The sequence below is a fragment of the Poromitra crassiceps genome, assembly GCF_964638095.1.
Source record: "Poromitra crassiceps genome assembly, chromosome: 16".
In the NCBI taxonomy this organism is placed as follows: Eukaryota; Metazoa; Chordata; class Actinopteri; order Beryciformes; family Melamphaidae; genus Poromitra; species Poromitra crassiceps.
Window position 1 is genome coordinate 27,215,631 of NC_139645.1, and position 19,782 is coordinate 27,235,412.

Sequence of the window (19,782 nt, forward strand, 5' to 3'; positions counted from 1 at the left end):
ATTTTAAATATGCATATATGAAATAATGTAAATTTACAGTAACTACTACTATACAATAAGTGTGGTGTAAAGTGTCTATTTTAAATATGCATATATGAAATAATGTAAATTTACAGTAACTACTACTATACAATAAGTGTGGTGTAAAGTGTCTATTTTAAATACGGAATGTATGTAAATATGTGTAAATGTACAGTAAATGTGTGAATATGCCACATAGGATTGTAAAAAGGCTTATTTCCAGATAATATTGCAGAGTTAAATGCTGTTCAATGTGAACGAGGCTTTGAGTCACGTATTGCACAGTTATTTCCCAGAGAAACCGGCATCAAATAGTGAGTGTGTGCGTGCATGCGTGTGCGTGTGTGTGTGCGCGCGCGTGTGTGTGTGTGTGTGTGTGTGTGTGTGTGTGTGTGCGCAGACACACACAGTGATTTAACACGGTAACAGTAAGTTATTCCACAGTAAGCGTAAGCTGCTTTAAGTGTTCATCAGAGTGATGGCCTGTGGGTAGAAGCTGTTTTTGCGTCTGGTGGTTTTGCCGTGCAGTGCTCTCTAGCGCCTGCCGGAGGGGAGGAGTTCAAACACATCATGGCCAGGGTGAGATGGGTCAGTTATGATCTGAGTTATGAAAAAGCATCTAACACAGTGGTTTCCCAAGCTTGGGGGTCACACTTTATGTTTTGTTGGTTTTGTTGGTTTTGTTTTATTCTCTGTTTGTTTTTTACGTTTGAAAGTTGGTCATCATTCATTCAAAACTAAAAAACCTGTCTTTCCATCTGCATGGGGGGGGGGGGAGGGGGGTTACAGAATGTTCATTTCCGGGTGAACTTAACCTTTAAGTATACACCATCTCATTTCTACCCTTTAGAATGTGGCAGGTAAATCTGTGCAAAAGCTAAAACCTGCCTCTTCGTCTGTATCTTCCCCTGGGATCTTATCACCCGTCTTCCTCCAGAACAGGTTAAAGGTGTAATCTTCTGTTTGAAATGCCAGGCGAGTGCACTGCAGCCCATCATCTCCCTGTCCCACTGAAGCCTTTCTGGTGTTGCTGCTCACCTCAAATCACCTCCATAAGGCCGAGCTAGCTGCTGATATTAGCTCTGTGTAAAGTTATGAGACCTAAGACACAGCTAGCTGCTGATATTAGCTCTGTGGAAAGTTAGGAGATGTAAGGCACAGCTAGCTGCTGATATTAGCTCAGTGTAAAGTTATGAGATGTAAGACACAGCTAGCTGCTGATATTAGCTCTGTGTAAAGTTATGAGACCTAAGGCACAGCTAGCTGCTGATATTAGCTCAGTGTAAAGTTATGATACCTAAGACACAGCTAGCTGCTGATATTAGCTCTGTGTAAAGTTAGGAGACCTAAGGCACAGCTAGCTGCTGATATTAGCTCAGTGTAAAGTTATGATACCTAAGGCACAGCTAGCTGCTGCTATTAGCTCAGTGTAAAGTTATGAGATGTAAGACACAGCTAGCTGCTGATATTAGCTCAGTGTAAAGTTATGAGATGTAAGACACAGCTAGCTGCTGATATTAGCTCTGTGTAAAGTTAAGAGACCTAAGGCACAGCTAGCTGCTGATATTAGCTCAGTGTAAAGTTATGAGACCTAAGACACAGCTAGCTGCTGCTATTAGCTCAGTGTAAAGTTATGAGACCTATAAGGCACAGCTAGCTGCTGATATTAGCTCAGTGTAAAGTTATGAGACCTAAGACACAGCTAGCTGCTGATATTAGCTCAGTGTAAAGGTATGAGACCTAAGACACAGCTAGCTGCTGCTATTAGCTCAGTGTAAAGTTATGAGACCTATAAGGCACAGCTAGCTGCTGATATTAGCTCAGTGTAAAGTTATGAGACCTAAGACACAGCTAGCTGCTGCTATTAGCTCAGTGTAAAGTTATGAGACCTATAAGACACAGCTAGCTGCTGATATTAGCTCAGTGTAAAGTTATGAGATGTAAGGCACAGCTAGCTGCTGATATTAGCTCTGTGTAAAGTTATGAGACGTAAGGCACAGCTAGCTGCTGATATTAGCTCTGTGTAAAGTTATGAGACGTAAGACACAGCTAGCTGCTGATATTAGCTCAGTGTAAAGTTATGAGACCTAAGACACAGCTAGCTGCTGATATTAGCTCTGTGTAAAGTTATGAGACGTAAGGCACAGCTAGCTGCTGATATTAGCTCTGTGTAAAGTTATGAGACGTAAGACACAGCTAGCTGCTGATATTAGCTCTGTGTAAAGTTATGAGACCTAAGGCACAGCTAGCTGCTGATATTAGCTCTGTGTAAAGTTATGAGACGTAAGGCACAGCTAGCTGCTGATATTAGCTCCGTGTAAAGTTATGAGATGTAAGGCACAGCTAGCTGCTGATATTAGCTCTGTGTAAAGTTATGAGACCTATAAGGCACAGCTAGCTGCTGATATTAGCTCTGTGTAAAGTTATGATACGTAAGGCACAGCTAGCTGCGGATATTAGCTCTGTGTAAAGTTAGGAGACCTATAAGGCACAGCTAGCTGCTGATATTAGCTCTGTGTAAAGTTAGGAGACCTATAAGGCACAGCTAGCTGCTGATATTAGCTCTGTGTAAAGTTATGATACGTAAGGCACAGCTAGCTGCTGATATTAGCTCCGTGTAAAGTTAGGAGACGTAAGGCACAGCTAGCTGCTGATATTAGCTCTGTGTAAAGTTATGAGATGTAAGGCACAGCTAGCTGCTGATATTAGCTCTGTGTAAAGTTATGAGACCTAAGGCACAGCTAGCTGCTGATATTAGCTCTGTGTAAAGTTATGATACGTAAGGCACAGCTAGCTGCTGATATTAGCTCTGTGTAAAGTTAGGAGACCTATAAGGCACAGCTAGCTGCTGATATTAGCTCTGTGTAAAGTTATGATACGTAAGGCACAGCTAGCTGCTGATATTAGCTCCGTGTAAAGTTAGGAGACGTAAGGCACAGCTAGCTGCTGATATTAGCTCCGTGTAAAGTCAGGAGATGTAAGGCACAGCTAGCTGCTGATATTAGCTCTGTGTAAAGTTATGAGACCTATAAGGCACAGCTAGCTGCTGATATTAGCTCTGTGTAAAGTTATGATACGTAAGGCACAGCTAGCTGCTGATATTAGCTCTGTGTAAAGTTAGGAGACCTATAAGGCACAGCTAGCTGCTGATATTAGCTCTGTGTAAAGTTATGATACGTAAGGCACAGCTAGCTGCTGATATTAGCTCCGTGTAAAGTTAGGAGACGTAAGGCACAGCTAGCTGCTGATATTAGCTCCGTGTAAAGTCAGGAGATGTAAGGCACAGCTAGCTGCTGATATTAGCTCTGTGTAAAGTTAGGAGACGTAAGGCACAGCTAGCTGCTGATATTAGCTCCGTGTAAAGTTAGGAGACGTAAGGCACAGCTAGCTGCTGATATTAGCTCTGTGTAAAGTTAGGAGACGTAAGGCACAGCTAGCTGCTGATATTAGCTCTGTGTAAAGTTAAGAGACCTAAGGCACAGCTACCTGCTGATATTAGCTCTGTGTAAAGTTAGGAGACGTAAGGCACAGCTAGCTGCTGATATTAGCTCCGTGTAAAGTTAGGAGACGTAAGGCACAGCTACCTGCTGATATTAGCTCTGTGTAAAGTTATGATACGTAAGGCACAGCTAGCTGCTGATATTAGCTCTGTGTAAAGTCAGGAGATGTAAGACACAGCTAGCTGCTGATATTAGCTCCGTGTAAAGTTAGGAGACGTAAGGCACAGCTAGCTGCTGATATTAGCTCCGTGTAAAGTCAGGAGATGTAAGGCACAGCTAGCTGCTGATATTAGCTCTGTGTAAAGTTATGATACGTAAGGCACAGCTAGCTGCTGATATTAGCTCTGTGTAAAGTTAGGAGACATAAGGCACAGCTAGCTGCTGATATTAGCGCCGTGTAAAGTTAGGAGATGTAAGGCACAGCTAGCTGCTGATATAGCTCTGTGTAAAGTTAGGAGACGTAAGGCACAGCTAGCTGCTGATATTAGCTCTGTGTAAAGTTAGGAGATGTAAGACACAGCTAGCTGCTGATATTAGCTCTGTGTAAAGTTATGAGAAGGCACAGCTAGCTGCTGATATTAGCTCTGTGTAAAGTTATGAGACCTAAGGCACAGCTAGCTGCTGATATTAGCTCTGTGTAAAGTTATGAGACCTAAGGCACAGCTAGCTGCTGATATTAGCTCTGTGTAAAGTTATGAGACCTAAGGCACAGCTAGCTGCTGATATTAGCTCAGTGTAAAGTTATGAGACCTAAGGCACAGCTAGCTGCTGATATTAGCTCTGTGTAAAGTTATGAGACGTAAGGCACAGCTAGCTGCTGATATTAGCTCTGTGTAAAGTTAGGAGAGAAGGCACAGCTAGCTGCTGATATTAGCTCTGTGTAAAGTTATGAGACGTAAGGCACAGCTAGCTGCTGATATTAGCTCTGTGTAAAGTTAAGAGACCTAAGGCACAGCTAGCTGCTGATATTAGCTCTGTGTAAAGTTATGAGACCTAAGACACAGCTAGCTGCTGATATTAGCTCTGTGTAAAGTTATGAGACCTAAGGCCGAGCTAGCTGCTGATATTAGCTCTGTGTAAAGTTAGGAGACGTAAGGCACAGCTAGCTGCTGATATTAGCTCTGTGTAAAGTTATGAGACCTAAGACACAGCTAGCTGCTGATATTAGCTCTGTGTAAAGTTATAAGACCTAAGACACAGCTAGCTGCTGATATTAGCTCTGTGTAAAGTTATGATACCTAAGACACAGCTACCTGCTGATATTAGCTCTGTGTAAAGTTATGAGACCTAAGACACAGCTAGCTGCTGATATTAGCTCTGTGTAAAGTTATGAGACCTAAGACACAGCTAGCTGCTGATATTAGCTCTGTGTAAAGTTATGAGACCTAAGACACAGCTAGCTGCTGATATTAGCTCTGTGTAAAGTTATGATACCTAAGACACAGCTAGCTGCTGATATTAGCTCTGTGTAAAGTTATGAGACCTAAGGCACAGCTAGCTGCTGATATTAGCTCTGTGTAAAGTTATGAGACGTAAGGCACAGCTAGCTGCTGATATTAGCTCCGTGTAAAGTTATGAGATGTAAGGCACAGCTAGCTGCTGATATTAGCTCTGTGTAAAGTTATGAGACCTATAAGGCACAGCTAGCTGCTGATATTAGCTCTGTGTAAAGTTATGATACGTAAGGCACAGCTAGCTGCTGATATTAGCTCTGTGTAAAGTTAGGAGACCTATAAGGCACAGCTAGCTGCTGATATTAGCTCTGTGTAAAGTTAGGAGACATACATTATAAGGCACAGCTAGCTGCTGATATTAGCTCTGTGTAAAGTTATGATACGTAAGGCACAGCTAGCTGCTGATATTAGCTCCGTGTAAAGTTAGGAGACGTAAGGCACAGCTAGCTGCTGATATTAGCTCTGTGTAAAGTTATGAGATGTAAGGCACAGCTAGCTGCTGATATTAGCTCCGTGGAAAGTTATGAGATGTAAGGCACAGCTAGCTGCTGATATTAGCTCAGTGTAAAGTTATGATACGTAAGGCACAGCTAGCTGCTGATATTAGCTCTGTGTAAAGTTATGAGATGTAAGGCACAGCTAGCTGCTGATATTAGCTCAGTGTAAAGTTATGATACGTAAGGCACAGCTAGCTGCTGATATTAGCTCTGTGTAAAGTTATGAGACCTAAGGCACAGCTAGCTGCTGATATTAGCTCTGTGGAAAGTTAGGAGACCTAAGACACAGCTAGCTGCTGATATTAGCTCTGTGTAAAGTTAAGAGACCTAAGGCACAGCTAGCTGCTGGTATTAGCTCTGTGTAAAGTTATGAGACCTAAGATACAGCTAGCTGCTGATATTAGCTCTGTGTAAAGTTAGGAGACGTAAGACACAGCTAGCTGCTGATATTAGCTCTGTGTAAAGTTATGATACCTAAGGCACAGCTAGCTGCTGACATTAGCTCTGTGTAAAGTTATGAGACCTAAGGCACAGCTAGCTGCTGATATTAGCTCTGTGTAAAGTTGTGAGAGGTGGTGATAATGAAAGGTCCCTGTGTTGCCATCAGCGGCCTGCTTAGTGGAGCCAAGCACAGCCATGCGTCCCGGCGCTGATAACGCTGTGTTGTACTTTGATGCAGTGGCCCATAAGAACAGACACTTAGGCCTAATGTGTGCACAGCTGAGAGTATGGAGTCCTCATTAGAACAAATAAACCATTTGAAAGCTCTCTGCATGAGCCGGCAGAACTGGTCCACTATACAAAACCACACACAACACCCATCTTAACTCAGCTGCCAGCTGCTTCTTTTCACCTGACAGCGAGGAGTTTCACCAGCAGGAGGATGGCAGGATCACGCCATCCCCCCCCCCCCCAGTTCTCCTCGTCCCAGAACAGGCGACCAGAAGAGGCACTATAGTGCAGCGACCAGCACACATAGCCAAACGCTACGTTCACACCTACGCCTTGCCTTGCCTCAACCCACGCCTACGCCTGCAGATCTTGAGCTGGGCGTGAATCTATTACACACTTTTGCGATCACACCGCACGCCTATTCCACGCTGAACCTGGAGCAGAGTCACAAGCACCTCTCCTCTGTCCCGACTGTATTTTTTCACGTGTGGTCCCGAATTATCATGGGTAGGTAAAATAAATCTGATATATTTAATGGTCTATTGATGCTGGATATGTATAACCAGGTCTGACTATAGTCAGACTTTTTAGAGAGGTAATCTTGCAAGAATATGTGCTGGCACAACAACATTGTCCATCTTGCTTCTTTGGTCGCTATTCTCTCTCCTGAAGATTTGTTCGCCGACGGGGAGAAAGCCCCACGTGATAGCCACCCGTCAATCTCTCTCTCTGCTCAACACTGTTGTAGTAACTCCATTTTATTTTGAAATTCAGTTGACTTTGCCATTTCCCACGGATATTGTCGCGTTTTTCCTTCATGGCTTGACAGAAGAAGCTTGCCTGCACGCGCCTAGTCGGCTTGAAAATAGAACTCACGCCTAAACGATAAAATCGGCGCGGCACAGGCAAGGCGTGGGTACACGCAGGGTTCACGCTCAGGCGCCCGGTGTACACAGCCTCGTTGACTAAAACGGACGCCTATTTAAAAGTGTGGGTAAAGGCAAGGCGTAGGCAAGGCTTGGGTGCCCGGTGTGAACGTAGCATTAATCCGGCTTCCCACCCGCAGACACGGCCGATTGTGCCTGTATGGATGCCCGACCAAGCCGGAGGTAACACGGGGGATCGAACCTGCGACCCCATGTGTTGGTACGTAGGGAATCTACCGCTGCACTATCCAGATGTCCGGGTCGTACTTTTCTTCTTAACACATCTGCCAGCGAGGCGTGATCATTCCAACTGATTACAAAGCTAATTGTTTGAAGGAGTCTCTTGTCATTTCCTTGCTGCTCGTGGAACAATCGGCCATATTTCACCTTGTTTCAAGACACTGAGGCTGACAACATTCCTGAAACAAGTGAATCTGCACCGGAAAGAAATGGAATTATCTCACCGCCACGGGACACATCTTTCACTTGTTTTAAGAAAATGAGATTTTAAAGACAGAAAGTCAAACGGCATCGGACTCGTTTGGTTGCTACAGCAGCACAAAGGAAGCCTCCTGTTCTACTTTCAAAGGCAGGTTTGATATCAATTGTGGATGGAGTGTTGGGGGGGGGGGGGGTCATTTTGAGCCTGGGAGGAAGCGTTTATGGAAACGCTTCATCTTTTCTACACAATGTAATTGTATCAGCGACAGGCAGTCCATGGCAGACGTAGGAGCCAAATGTAATTGACTCATCTCTATTCATATCAATTTAGTCTAGAGTCAAGCCAGGCAGGCGCACAGTGCCCACGTGAAACACAGTCAAGTCCAGTCAGATCGCAAGTGATGAGGTGAGGTGATACAGATGAGAGTTGACAGGATGTCTGGAGCAGGGGTTCTCAACGTGGGGTTCGAGGACCACAGGGATCCTTTTGGGAGGGGGGGGGGGTTCTCCAGGAGATGTAAGAAATGCTAAACTCATTTACACACAATTGGAGAATGTAGAACAAATATAGGCTATTTTGATCACAGTTTGGCTGTTGGCTCTCTCTACCTACAATACAGGCTGTCATGGAATTCTGCACGAAATCATAATCTAACAATGAAAATCAAGACTCAATTTATATGTTGAGATGTTTGGTCTGGCTGTCACCGACAACACTGCGCTTTCACTTGAAGCTTTTGTGCATGAGCTGTGGCAGTGGTAATCACACAGGTGGAGAGTTGAACAGACAGACAGAGCGAGCGGGCGAGTCAGGCAGAAGGATAGATAGATAAATAGAGAGATATCTCACACCCTTCTCCCTCCGGAGCGTCTCTGAAACACATTACGGACGGCAGCGGGGAGAATGCGCGATCAGTATCCGGAGGCCCTGCTGTCAAAACGCACTCCGTTCAAAGATGCAAAGAGAGAGGAGATGGCCATTGATTTCCCTGCTCTGCTTCCCTGGAGAGACACTCACCGCAACGCAACCACAATTGCCTTCTGCGTGTGTGTGTGTGTGTGTGTGTGTGTGTGTGTCTGTGTGTGTGTGTGTGTGTGTGTGTGTGTGTGTCTGTGTGTGTGTGTGTGTGTGTGTGTGTGTGTGTGTGTGTGTGTGTGTGTGTGTGTGTGTGTGTGTCTGTGTGTGTGTGCGTGTGTGTGTGTGTGTGTGTCTGTGTGTGTCTGTGTCTGTGTGTGTGTGTGTGTGTGTGTGTGTGTATGCATGTGTGTGTCTGTGTACCGCTTTCAGACAGACACGGTTCTGGTTCTAGCTCCGTTCTGGAGTCTCAGAACCTTGGTGAATTCTGGCGCACCAGCCCGCATTCACACCAGTTTGAGCAGAACCACAGTGGGAGGACGTTATTCGGTACTCCATCAGTTTTTTAAGTTATTTGGTCTGGTGTTCGAGTGAAGTTCGGCATACAACTTGCTCTTTCTTGTCCTGCTTTCTAGCTTTTCTTGAAATTCGGTAGATGCCCAAATCACCACTAAACATTTGGTTTCCTCAGCAGAAAACTGCAAATTATTTTTCTCCATGTTGTCACTGCCCTCTTCTCCTTCCTGCTCATCTTCACAGCCTAGGATAAGACACGCCCACTGATGATGTCACAGTTCCCAAGGAAAAAAGTATTTTTTGGTTCCGCTGAGAACCAACTTTTCAGGTTCCGAACCAATTACTTTTTTCGGTTTGAACGTGCCGGCTGGTTCAAATTTGGGTTTGGGAACCGGGACCGGCATGGAGCCCTGCCAGAGTGAAAGCCCTATGTATGTGTGTATGCGTGTGTGTGTCTGTGTGTGTGTGTGTATGCATGTGTGTCTGTGTGTGTCTGCGTGTGTCTGTGTGTGTGTGAGAGAGAGAGTACATACATTATATTTGCTCTTGTCTGTTTGTGCGGGTGTGTTGCTGCCACTACAGTATATCCCCTTGTGACCAGTGTTGGCCAAGTTACTTTAAATGTAATATACTACATATTACTAGTTACGTTCATTTGAAAGTAATAAGTTACTTTACAATATTACTGTCTGTGTAGAGTAACTCGTTACTTACTACACTACTTTTGCATTACTTTTACCAAAACAACAGCAACAGCAGAATGACATCGGAACCATCCCGAAAAATAATGTCAACGCCTTGAAGTCAGTGTAAACAATCCAAAATACTAAATGTTATTCTTTTCCTCTGTTATTGTCATCTATAGTGGTTATTTGCATAAAACCACAAAGTTTGATTAGGAAATGATTGTATATTTTTAAATAATAATGTGCTTTGATTTAATAAAATATAACTCAATTTGTAACTTGAGTTACTTGACAAAGTAACTGGTATAATATTACTGAAATCCTATAAGTAATAATAAGTTATATGACTGAGTTACTGCTAAAAGTAATATATTACATGTAATATGTTACTTTTAACACTGCTTGTGACTGACAGCCAGTAAACACCAACGTTAAATAGCTCCCAATCTGCCTGATCTGTGAAACAACATGTGGCACTGCATTCACCCATCTCAACACCGCCGCTGTACCGCAAGTCAACCAGGAGGTGGTGCTGTGCCACTCCTGTGTGCTTCCCTGTTTTGGGAAGGAGAGAAAAAGCCCACACAGAACACACCAGGAGAAAGCAACGCCTTCAACAATTAGCAGATTATTACGCTAAAAGAACAAATCGCTCGGTCGGCATAAAAAGAGAGGGAATTGTTAATTGAGGATTAAGTGCCGTTGCAAATCCCTCTGCTCGACCAGCCAAGGACAAGACCTGGAGGAGAGGAAGCTGGAACCTCTGACTGCACTCAGCACCTCCTGTCTGCAGAACCTCTGACTGCACTCAGCACCTCCTGTCTGCAGAACCTCTGACTGCACTCAGCTCCTCCTGAGTGCAGAACCTCTGACTGCACTCAGCACCTCCTGTCTGCAGAACCTCTGACTGCACTCAGCTCCTCCTGTCTGCAGAACCTCTGACTGCACTCAGCTCCTCCTGTCTGCAGAACCTCTGACTGCACTCAGCACCTCCTGTCTGCAGAACCTCTGACTGCACTCAGCACCTCCTGTCTGCAGAACCTCTAACTGCACTCAGCTGTCTGCAGAACCTCTGACTGCACTCAGCACCTCCTGTCTGCAGAACCTCTGACTGCACTCAGCACCTCCTGTCTGCAGAACCTCTGACTGCACTCAGCGCCTCCTGTCTGCAGAACCTCTGACTGCACTCAGCGCCTCCTGTCTGCAGAACCTCTGACTGCACTCAGCGCCTCCTGTCTGCAGAACCTCTGACTGCACTCAGCGCCTCCTGTCTGCAGAACCTCTGACTGCACTCAGCGCCTCCTGTCTGCAGAACCTCTGACTGCACTCAGCTCCTCCTGTCTGCAGAACCTCTGACTGCACTCAGCTCCTCCTGTCTGCAGAACCTCTGACTGCACTCAGCACCTCCTGTCTGCAGAACCTCTGACTGCACTCAGCGCCTCCTGTCTGCAGAACCTCTGACTGCACTCAGCGCCCCCTATCTGCAGAACCTCTGACTGCACTCAGCTAACTCCTGTCTGCAGAACCTCTGACTGCACTCAGCGCCCCCTATCTGCAGAACCTCTGACTGCACTCAGCTAACTCCTGTCTGCAGAACCTCTGACTGCACTCAGCGCCTCCTGTCTGCAGAATACTAATGAAGAAGCACACAGGCAGTCTATCAAAGCCTCCTTTCAGACGCTCGGACTGCAGCACAAAGTCTGACTGCTACAAACTTTTAATTTAGCAAAGAGACAAAGTGCAGTTTGATGAGGTAAGAAGGGACTAGAGTTGTGTTTGTTCTCTCTTGCTGGGGTGATGCGTACCCCCCTGCGTAGTGTGAATGCAACCCATCAAAATAGCGAGGGGGCAGGCTTTCTTGGTCACACGCCAATGCGGGACGACCAGGCTGGGAATTTGGTCACTTTAGGGGCGTGGCCATCTGGCCTTCAGGGTCACCATTTTGTTTTTAGGGCACAAGGCCACATGCCAGGCGACAAAGCCAATTACTCTGCTGACATCGTGAAGAGCGATTTTTCTGAAATGTGTGTTAAAATGAGCCAGTCATTTGCATTAGGGCTTGTCCTCGAATATTCGCATATTCGAATAATCGTTCATAATGCTGACATTCGAATTTAAAAATGTATATTTGATTACGAATATTAATAAAACACGTTGTTTATCATTTGGTTCAGCCACTTTGCTGCTACGCTATTAGCATCCCTGGATTTGCGACTTGAAGCTCGAACACACACATAGGTCAGAGATGACGCGTTTGCCACTCGCTTTAACCCATTGATACCTGATGCAGCATTTCGCATGTACAGTATATCCCTCATTTGTGTGTGTATCCCTTTAAGACCGCGAACTGCATCATACGCGGTTCGCGGTCTTAAAGGGACACACACACAAATGCTGCATCAGGTATCAATGGGTTAAAGGAACGCAGCAACGCCGTTGCCCCGTGCAGTCTGGAGCCCGATGGACAGCAGGGTTGTGAGATGTGAAGTTCACCTGCAGCCTTTCGTCTAAGGTGCCTCTTTAGGAGCTCATTAGATGCCTGACAGGAGCGCTGCTCGTAACCTCGGCACTCGGAGAGAAGCCCGTCAGAAGACGTCGCCGGCGGGCAGATATAAGTGAGAGAAGACGTGAGTTAGAGAAGACGCGAGAGCCGCATCTATCGCCCGCCCGGCAAGAGGATAAGCTGTGGGGCGAGAGCGCGGGCGGCGCCGACAGCAAACAGCAGAATGTAATTGGCGCTCTCCCGTCGTCGGGCGGCTGTTGTCAACACCGTCAAACGGCTGCGAGGGGGCGAGCTAATGCAGCGCGCGAGACGTGCGGCGATGACTCTGAGATAAACAGATCCGGGCCGAGGCAGGAGCGTCTGTCTGTGCACCGCCCGGCTCCGGCTCATTGCATCTCCATCACACGGCCCAAAGGCACAGGGATGACAGTGAAGCAGGCAGACGAGAGGCCTCGAGGGCAGGGTTGGCTCGGTGCAGGAGGTACTGTAGGCCTATAGAGGTGGAGATACGCATGTGACAGATAGAACAGGAGAGGGGCAGAAGGTACAAGAGGAGGCCTAGAGGCAAGAGGACAGCCTGGAGAAATTATGACACCATGGTTTAGTTTGCAGAAGGCGGAGGGGGAGAGTAGATAAGAGACACAGCAAGACGAGGGGCGGAAGCTAGAGGGAAGAGAGACCAGGGTTTGAGCGACGGCATGGGCGTAGGTTTGGGTAGGGATGCTAGGGACACGTCCCTACCAATATCGAGGCTCTGAAACGTCAACCCAAACCCCCAGCAGGTTTCATACTGCCCAGTAGGGCTGTCACTTTTTATTCGAATTTAACTTCGAATGTGGGGGAGGAGGGGCATGTTCGAATGTAATTTGCCATGTTCGAACTTCGTATTATTATTATTTTTTATTATTATTTTTTTTTTTTTTTTTTTTTTATTGTGTCTTCTGAGAAAGATTGTCTCCAGGGTCTGAAAAGTTGTCTTGAGTTGGATGCAGCCAAGTTTGTGAGGCAGTGTTGTGACTGTGAGCGTCCAAGCTAACACAGCAGCGGAGAGGAGCTGACTGACTGGACCATGAGGACAGCTGAGGATTTTTTTTTATATTCTTTTAATATTTTATATTATATATATTCATACGATGTAACCGGCAGGCGCGGACTGCATAATCGGGCACGTCGGGCCGATGCCCGGTGGCCTGGCCTGCAAAAAAAAAAAATTACCAAAAAACTTTCGAATTTCGAAGTTCGTTCAAACTTTATTTTGGGGAAAAGTGACAGCCCTACTGCCCAGAGATGTTTTGGCTGGAGGAGGTAGCGAGTCAGTAGCGACTTATAGGCTAAAGGTGAGAATGATCTATGTTCTGCAGCCTAACAGTCGACATGCATGCAGGGCTTCTAGTAAAAAGGCCTCCAAGTCGACATCGAGGGCTTTGAAAGTGCACCAAAAGCAATGAACGCAGGAGTGAGTTGAAACTTCTCCAGCTCATGTGTGTGTTCACAGCTTGTGCAGAGTCTCCATCTCTCCCATTTGAGCCTCATCTTGTCCGACACGTTTCATAAGTCTGTTGACACGTGTCTTAACCACAAAACAGCCTTAAACCTATTGATCACGGGGCATCTAATCACAGTACCTAGGCTTGGAAGGGGAGGTGGCACTTGATGTGACAGGAAGAAGCTAAAGGATAGGGTAGAGTGGCTAAAGGGCATGACAGTATAGATTGCTTGGTGTCGAGGAGAGGAGAGGAGAGGAGAGGAGAAGAGAGGAGAGGAGAGGAGGAGAGAGGAGAGGAGAGGAGAAGAGAGGAGAGGAGAGGAGGAGAGAGGAGAGGAGAGGAGAGGAGAAGAGAGGAGAGGAGAGGAGGAGAGAGGAGAGGAGAGGAGAGGAGAGAGGAGAGGAGAAGAGAGGAGAGGAGAAGAGAGGAGAGGAGGAGGAGAGGAGAGGAGAGGAGAGGAGAGGAGAGGAGAGGAGAGGAGAGGAGAGGAGAAGAGAGGAGAGGAGAGGAGAGGGCAGACGGTGGATGGAATAACAGACATGACTAAGAGGTGATGAGGCTAGGTCTGGAGGGGACAGTGTGACAGCATGACTGGAGTGTGTCACACAGAGGAGAGGTAGAAGTTACACGCTAGATGGAAGAGTAGGGTGGCGTGACCGACTTGATAGGATGTTTTTTTATACAGTATAGGTTGACCAAACGTCTTAACATTAAGGTCTATCTAAAACCAATGAAAAACCTCAGTCATCTCAAAGTATGTCAATCTGATCCTTGCATACTTGGGTTTCCACGACTTTTACGATTTTCTAGGTCTGTCACAATAATCAATTAATCGATATATGGATATTTGTGTTGTTATTTCTGGCCCTCCTCATCAGCTCAGACACACTCACGCACGCACGCACACACGCGCACATGCACGCATGCACGCACGCACGCACACACACACACACACACACACACACACACACACACACACACACACACAGAGTGAACCAGGTGAAGATAAAGTGTTACTCAAGAAACAAACAGTATAGAGAGGCAAAGTGACCGCCTACTTCCTGCTTCAGCACTGTACCAGAGATTTTCATCCGCCATTTATTTTCCCATAGACATTTCATAAAATGCTTATAAAAATAGTTTTACTGGTTCAAACCAAACGGTACAGATATATTTAGAAACAGGAGAGATCGCATAACATTTCACTGGGACCAAAACATAAAGAAAATGCGGGTTTAAAGAAAATATTTTTTCGATGTTGTTTTTTTAAGCTTTGGTCCGAGTGAAATGTTCTATGGTCTCTCCCGATTATAGCGTTAGCTGAACCGTTTGGTTCGACGAAGTACAACTATTTTACAAGCATTTGACAAAATGTCTATGGGAAAATAAATGGCGGATGAAAATCTCCGGTACAGTGCTGAAGCAGGAAGTGACGTTCCACTTTGCCTCTCTATATCGCGACAGGCAGAACAATTTGTTCATCCAACTTGGAGCTTCTTTCAGGAAACGTATCAAACCAGCAAACCCTGTATCACACGTGCTAAACTCAAGGCCCGGGGGCCAAATCCAGCCTGGCACCTCATTTCATGTGGCCTGCTGCGGGAGCTGGCAAAGAATACTATTTGTGCAATACAATTCTAATTCTAATTAGTTCTCATAGTTGTAGGATAGTTGTCTGTCTGCCATTATTCTTACTATTATTAATTATTAAGTTATTATAACTAAAACCCAATAATAATCGAATCAGAGGCAATTATGTAATATGATAACAAGTAGGTTAGATACATTTATATGGTGTTACATTTAAAATGGGCCCTTTGAGGGCAGCCATGATGCCGATGTGGCGCGGGATGAAATGGAGTTGGACACGGCTGCTGTATCACTTTTGTGTCCACGTACAGAGGAGCTGCAGGACGCTCAGTCAATATTACAGCAGCCATTACTCAAGTGGTACGATGGAGCGATGCCTCATGGCATAGTTTGCTGCTCCGTCCCGTCACCGCTCAGCTCTCATGCATCCCCAATTTCCCAGAGTGACAGAGTGACAGCTCCGCCGCTAAGCTGATCCATCAACATGACCAATCACCGCCCGGCTAATCCATCAAACCGACCAATCAGCTCGGCTTTGACTGATGGGACAATCAAGAGGGAGACCTTAAGAGCAGGAGATCTTGGATTGACAAACGGATGGATTGGATCGATATGCCCAGCTCTGCTGGCATATTGATAGCAGGTTGCTGAAAGCTAATCAAGCTAACGGTGTGACTGATTTGTATAAGGGGGGCGAGGGGGGGGGGCTGTGTTCAGCGGTGTTGATGCTAAACAGGAAGTGATGGAGAATCCCTTGTGTATCATTGAACCCAAGTGACAAGGCTCTATGCCCCAATGGCACAACGTCTTAATATTATTATTATTAAAGCTATTAATAATAATAATTACTGTTAATTAATTAATTAATTAATATTAATATTTGTATTAATTATTTTATTATTGATTATTTTATTATTAACACATTGAGTGCCAGCGACGCCATATGGCGTCATTAGAAATTTACCGTAGAGTGCCAGCGACGCCAAATGGCGTCAATAACTCGAAATTGTTTTTTTGACGGGGGGGTGTCCATCTCAGCTTCTTACATCGCCTCTTACAATATCAGAGGTATTGAATGTGTCTAACCTATTTTACAGAACCCTTAGGTGGCGACAGCGCTCTCCAGATGAGAGAACGTGGAGTAAAACACAGAAGAAGTCATTGGGGAAAAGGGCATCGCATCCGTCCGTATGCAGCGGCTTCATTGAAGCATACGTTTAGCTGTGCCCCTGCAGCAGCCAATCTGCTATCACAATTGAGCACCTCGGTGTCCGCTGCAACAGCCTCCGTGTCCGCTGCAACACCCATTCGCATGATCAGCCGTGGATTTGTTATTATTCTCAACTTGAAGCATGGGAGCTGGTACACGCGGCTGTAAAAAAGCTGGATCTAGCGGACTTTTTCAGTGCTGAGCACAGGCAGAGAAAACAGCAGAGCAGAGAGACACTCCTCCCACAACGGGGGGGGGGGGGGGGGGAGGGGGGGAGGTGGGGCACGCAGAGCGGCACACAACACAGACCCAGACAGCAGGACAGGGTTGGCAAACGCAAACCAGAATATCCGATGCCCACCAGCAGCAAAAGATCAGCAAGAAGCTGCAACCAGCAGCGCACGCAGGGGCCAGCGCTGCTGGTTTCAGCTAAAAATATTATTCTTCCAAACAAAATTCCCTTGCCTTCACTGTTTTATTGAAGGGAATTATTTTTGAGGTGTGACTACATCAGAAAATTAGCTTCAGAGTCAGTGATGTGCTTGAAATGTTTAATTTCACAAAAGGCTCATTATCTCAGCTCGTAGAAAAAAAGGTCTGTTTTTCGTTCAATCAAGCTATCTTCTCTGGCTCATAACTAAAGAACGGAAAATGGGATCAATAAACTTTTTTTTGCAGGTGATAGAAGAGAGTCTCATCGTTATTTGTGCGTGTTCAGTGTTTACATAGTAATTATTAAAGAAATTATATGACTGTTTTAAAATGCATTGCGGCCTATGTGGCACAGCAAGCAACCTTTTGCCCAAGGGCCGTGGCACTCAAAGTGTTAATATTAATTAATACTGATAATTAATGTTATTATTATTAATGTTATTATTCATTAACTTAAAAGTCAATCTCACTACTGTAAGTCGGTCGTTGTAAAACATGTGTGTTATAGTAGTGAGTTCAGACGATACGATACGAGCCTCTGAGACAGTTTCTGGAGCTCCCTGATGAGTCACAGACACCTGACAGATATCTAGCAGGCTAAATACCTGCTGGTGTCAGGAGAGCCATCAACGTGCTACAGCCAATGTCTATCTATCTGCAGCAGCTGCATGCATCGATGCGTCTGAGACTGAGGAGACTCACGAGAGAGACTGAGGGAAAGAGAGGAGAGAGAGACTGAGAGAGAGACTGAGGGAGAGAGAGACTGAGATCAGTGTCCGTGATCTTACCTTTACCAGCTCCTTCTGAGGCCAGATCTGGATGGGCTCCACCTGTTGGGGCGTCTGGGTCTGAATGCCATAGGTGTTCAGGAACACCTGCAGTCTGCACACACACCACACACACACACACACAAGGATCAGAATCAAATCATGGGAAGGCCGCATTCACCCACTATGCTTCTGCTAGCTGGAACAAACTGCCTGAAGACCTCAGATCTGCCCCAACTTTACTTACTTTTAAAAATAGACTAAAGACTTTTATGTTTATGTTTTTCGCTTTTAACTGCTGACAGCTGTTTTTTAGGAGATATGTGTGACCTATAAAGGTTCGAGTCCAACTATTATAAAGGTATGGACATTTTTCCAATCGTGTGTGTGTAATCATGTTTCTTATATAGTCATGATGTCGGGGGATTTAATATAGAAAAATTTATTTATTCTATTATGCAAACCCAATGAGTCCTCTGTAAGTTTTTAGCTCTTTTTGCAACTGCTGCGCCTGTCGCTTAATGCACTTTTTATGCTCTTTCTTAAAGTTCTGTTGTGATGCTTTTAAATGTCCATTTTATTCTCTTCTTTTATTCTTTTATTTTCTTGCGTCAACCATTTTATGTGCAGCACTTTGACAGCGTCTTTGAGGTGTGGACCAACTACTACTATACAGATTGTCTACTATGTGACAATCTGTCTGGAGACAGACAGCTTGGTGTTTGAGTGAGGGACATGATGAGAAAGACATGATGGAGACAGACAGCTTGGTGTTTGAGTGAGGGACATGATGAGTAAGACATGATGGAGACAGACAGCTTGGTGTTTGAGTGAGGGACATGATGAGTAAGACATGATGGAGACAGACAGCTTGGTGTTTGAGTGAGGGACATGATGAGAAAGACATGATGGAGACAGACAGCTTGGTGTTTGAGTGAGGACATGATGAGAAAGACATGATGGAGACAGACAGCTTGGTGTTTGAGTGAGGGACATGATGAGAAAGACATGATGGAGACAGACAGCTTGGTGTTTGAGTGAGGGACATGATGAGAAAGACATGATGGAGACAGACAGCTTGGTGTTTGAGTGAGGGACATGATGAGAAAGACATGATGGTGGCCCCCAGCCGGAGTGATCCACGGGTCAACAAGCTTCACACAGTCTTGACCCTGACTCACACACACACACACACACGCACACACATGCGCGCACGCACACACACACGCACACGCACACACACACGCACACGCACACGCACACACACACGCACACACACACACAGGGTACCTCTGGCTCTCTGCAATAAGGGCCACGTGGACCACAACGTCATTCTCTATGGGACCCTGAGAGAGAGAGAGAGAGAGAGAGAGGGAGAGATGGAGAGAGAGAGAGAGGAGGGAGAGAGAGAGAGAGAGAGGAGAGAGAGAGAGAGAGAGAGAGAGAGAGAGGGAGAGATGGAGAGAGAGAGAGAGAGGGAGAGATGAGAGTGAGAGAGTGAGAGAGTGAGAGAGGGTGGGAGAGATGGAGAGAGAGGGAGAGAGAGAGATGGAGGAGAGTGAGGGAGGAGAGAGAGAGGGGTGGGGAGAGAGAGTGAGAGAGGGAGGGAGAGATGGAGAGAGAGAGAGGGAGGGGGGAGAGAGAGAGGGAGATGGAGAAAGACAGGGAGGGAGAGACAGAGAGAGAGAGAGAGAGTCACAAACAACGATCAAACACATCAGACTCAGCGTGCAAGGTTCCTGTGTGCACAATGTTTTCCGGATGACGGATTAAAAGACGCCACACGAAAAATATATGTGTGCAAAGACTTTATGTGTGTGTGTGTGTGTGTGTGTGTGTGTGTGTGTGTGTGTGTGTGTGTGTGTGTTGGGCTGTGTGACACCTCAAAGGAGCCACAACCTTTCTCTTGTTGTTGTAGAGGGGGCGCGCACACACACACAGATTTAGAGTCCTAGAGCTGAACAATATGCAAATAATAATAATAATAATAATAATAATAATAATAATATTGTGATTGCGATATGGTTTTGGTGGGAATGCTAAGTTTTGCATTTTCACTGGAAAAATGTGATGTGATGCTGCTGCTGTGATTCAGATAGCTTATTAAAGATGGCAGCTGCTGCTGTGATTCAGATAGCTTATTAAAGATGGCAGCTGCTGCTGTGATTCAGATAGCTTATTAAAGATGGCAGCTGCTGCTGTGATTCAGATAGCTTATTAAAGA

The 19,782-nt window shown here is 45.7% G+C and overlaps 1 protein-coding gene across 1 annotated transcript in view; it reads right to left on the reverse strand.

The window, feature by feature from the left end:
* Positions 1 to 19,782, reverse strand: part of LOC310791552 (phosphorylase b kinase regulatory subunit beta-like) — a gene marked incomplete at its 5' end in the record, with an annotated part of 62,979 nt that overhangs the window by 40,823 nt on the left and 2,374 nt on the right. The window contains 2 exons of the mRNA XM_083653224.1: positions 17,580 to 17,673; positions 18,849 to 18,904. Coding sequence (XP_083509350.1) covers positions 17,580 to 17,673; positions 18,849 to 18,904 — 150 coding nt within the window. The remainder of the gene's footprint in view (positions 1 to 17,579; positions 17,674 to 18,848; positions 18,905 to 19,782) is intronic.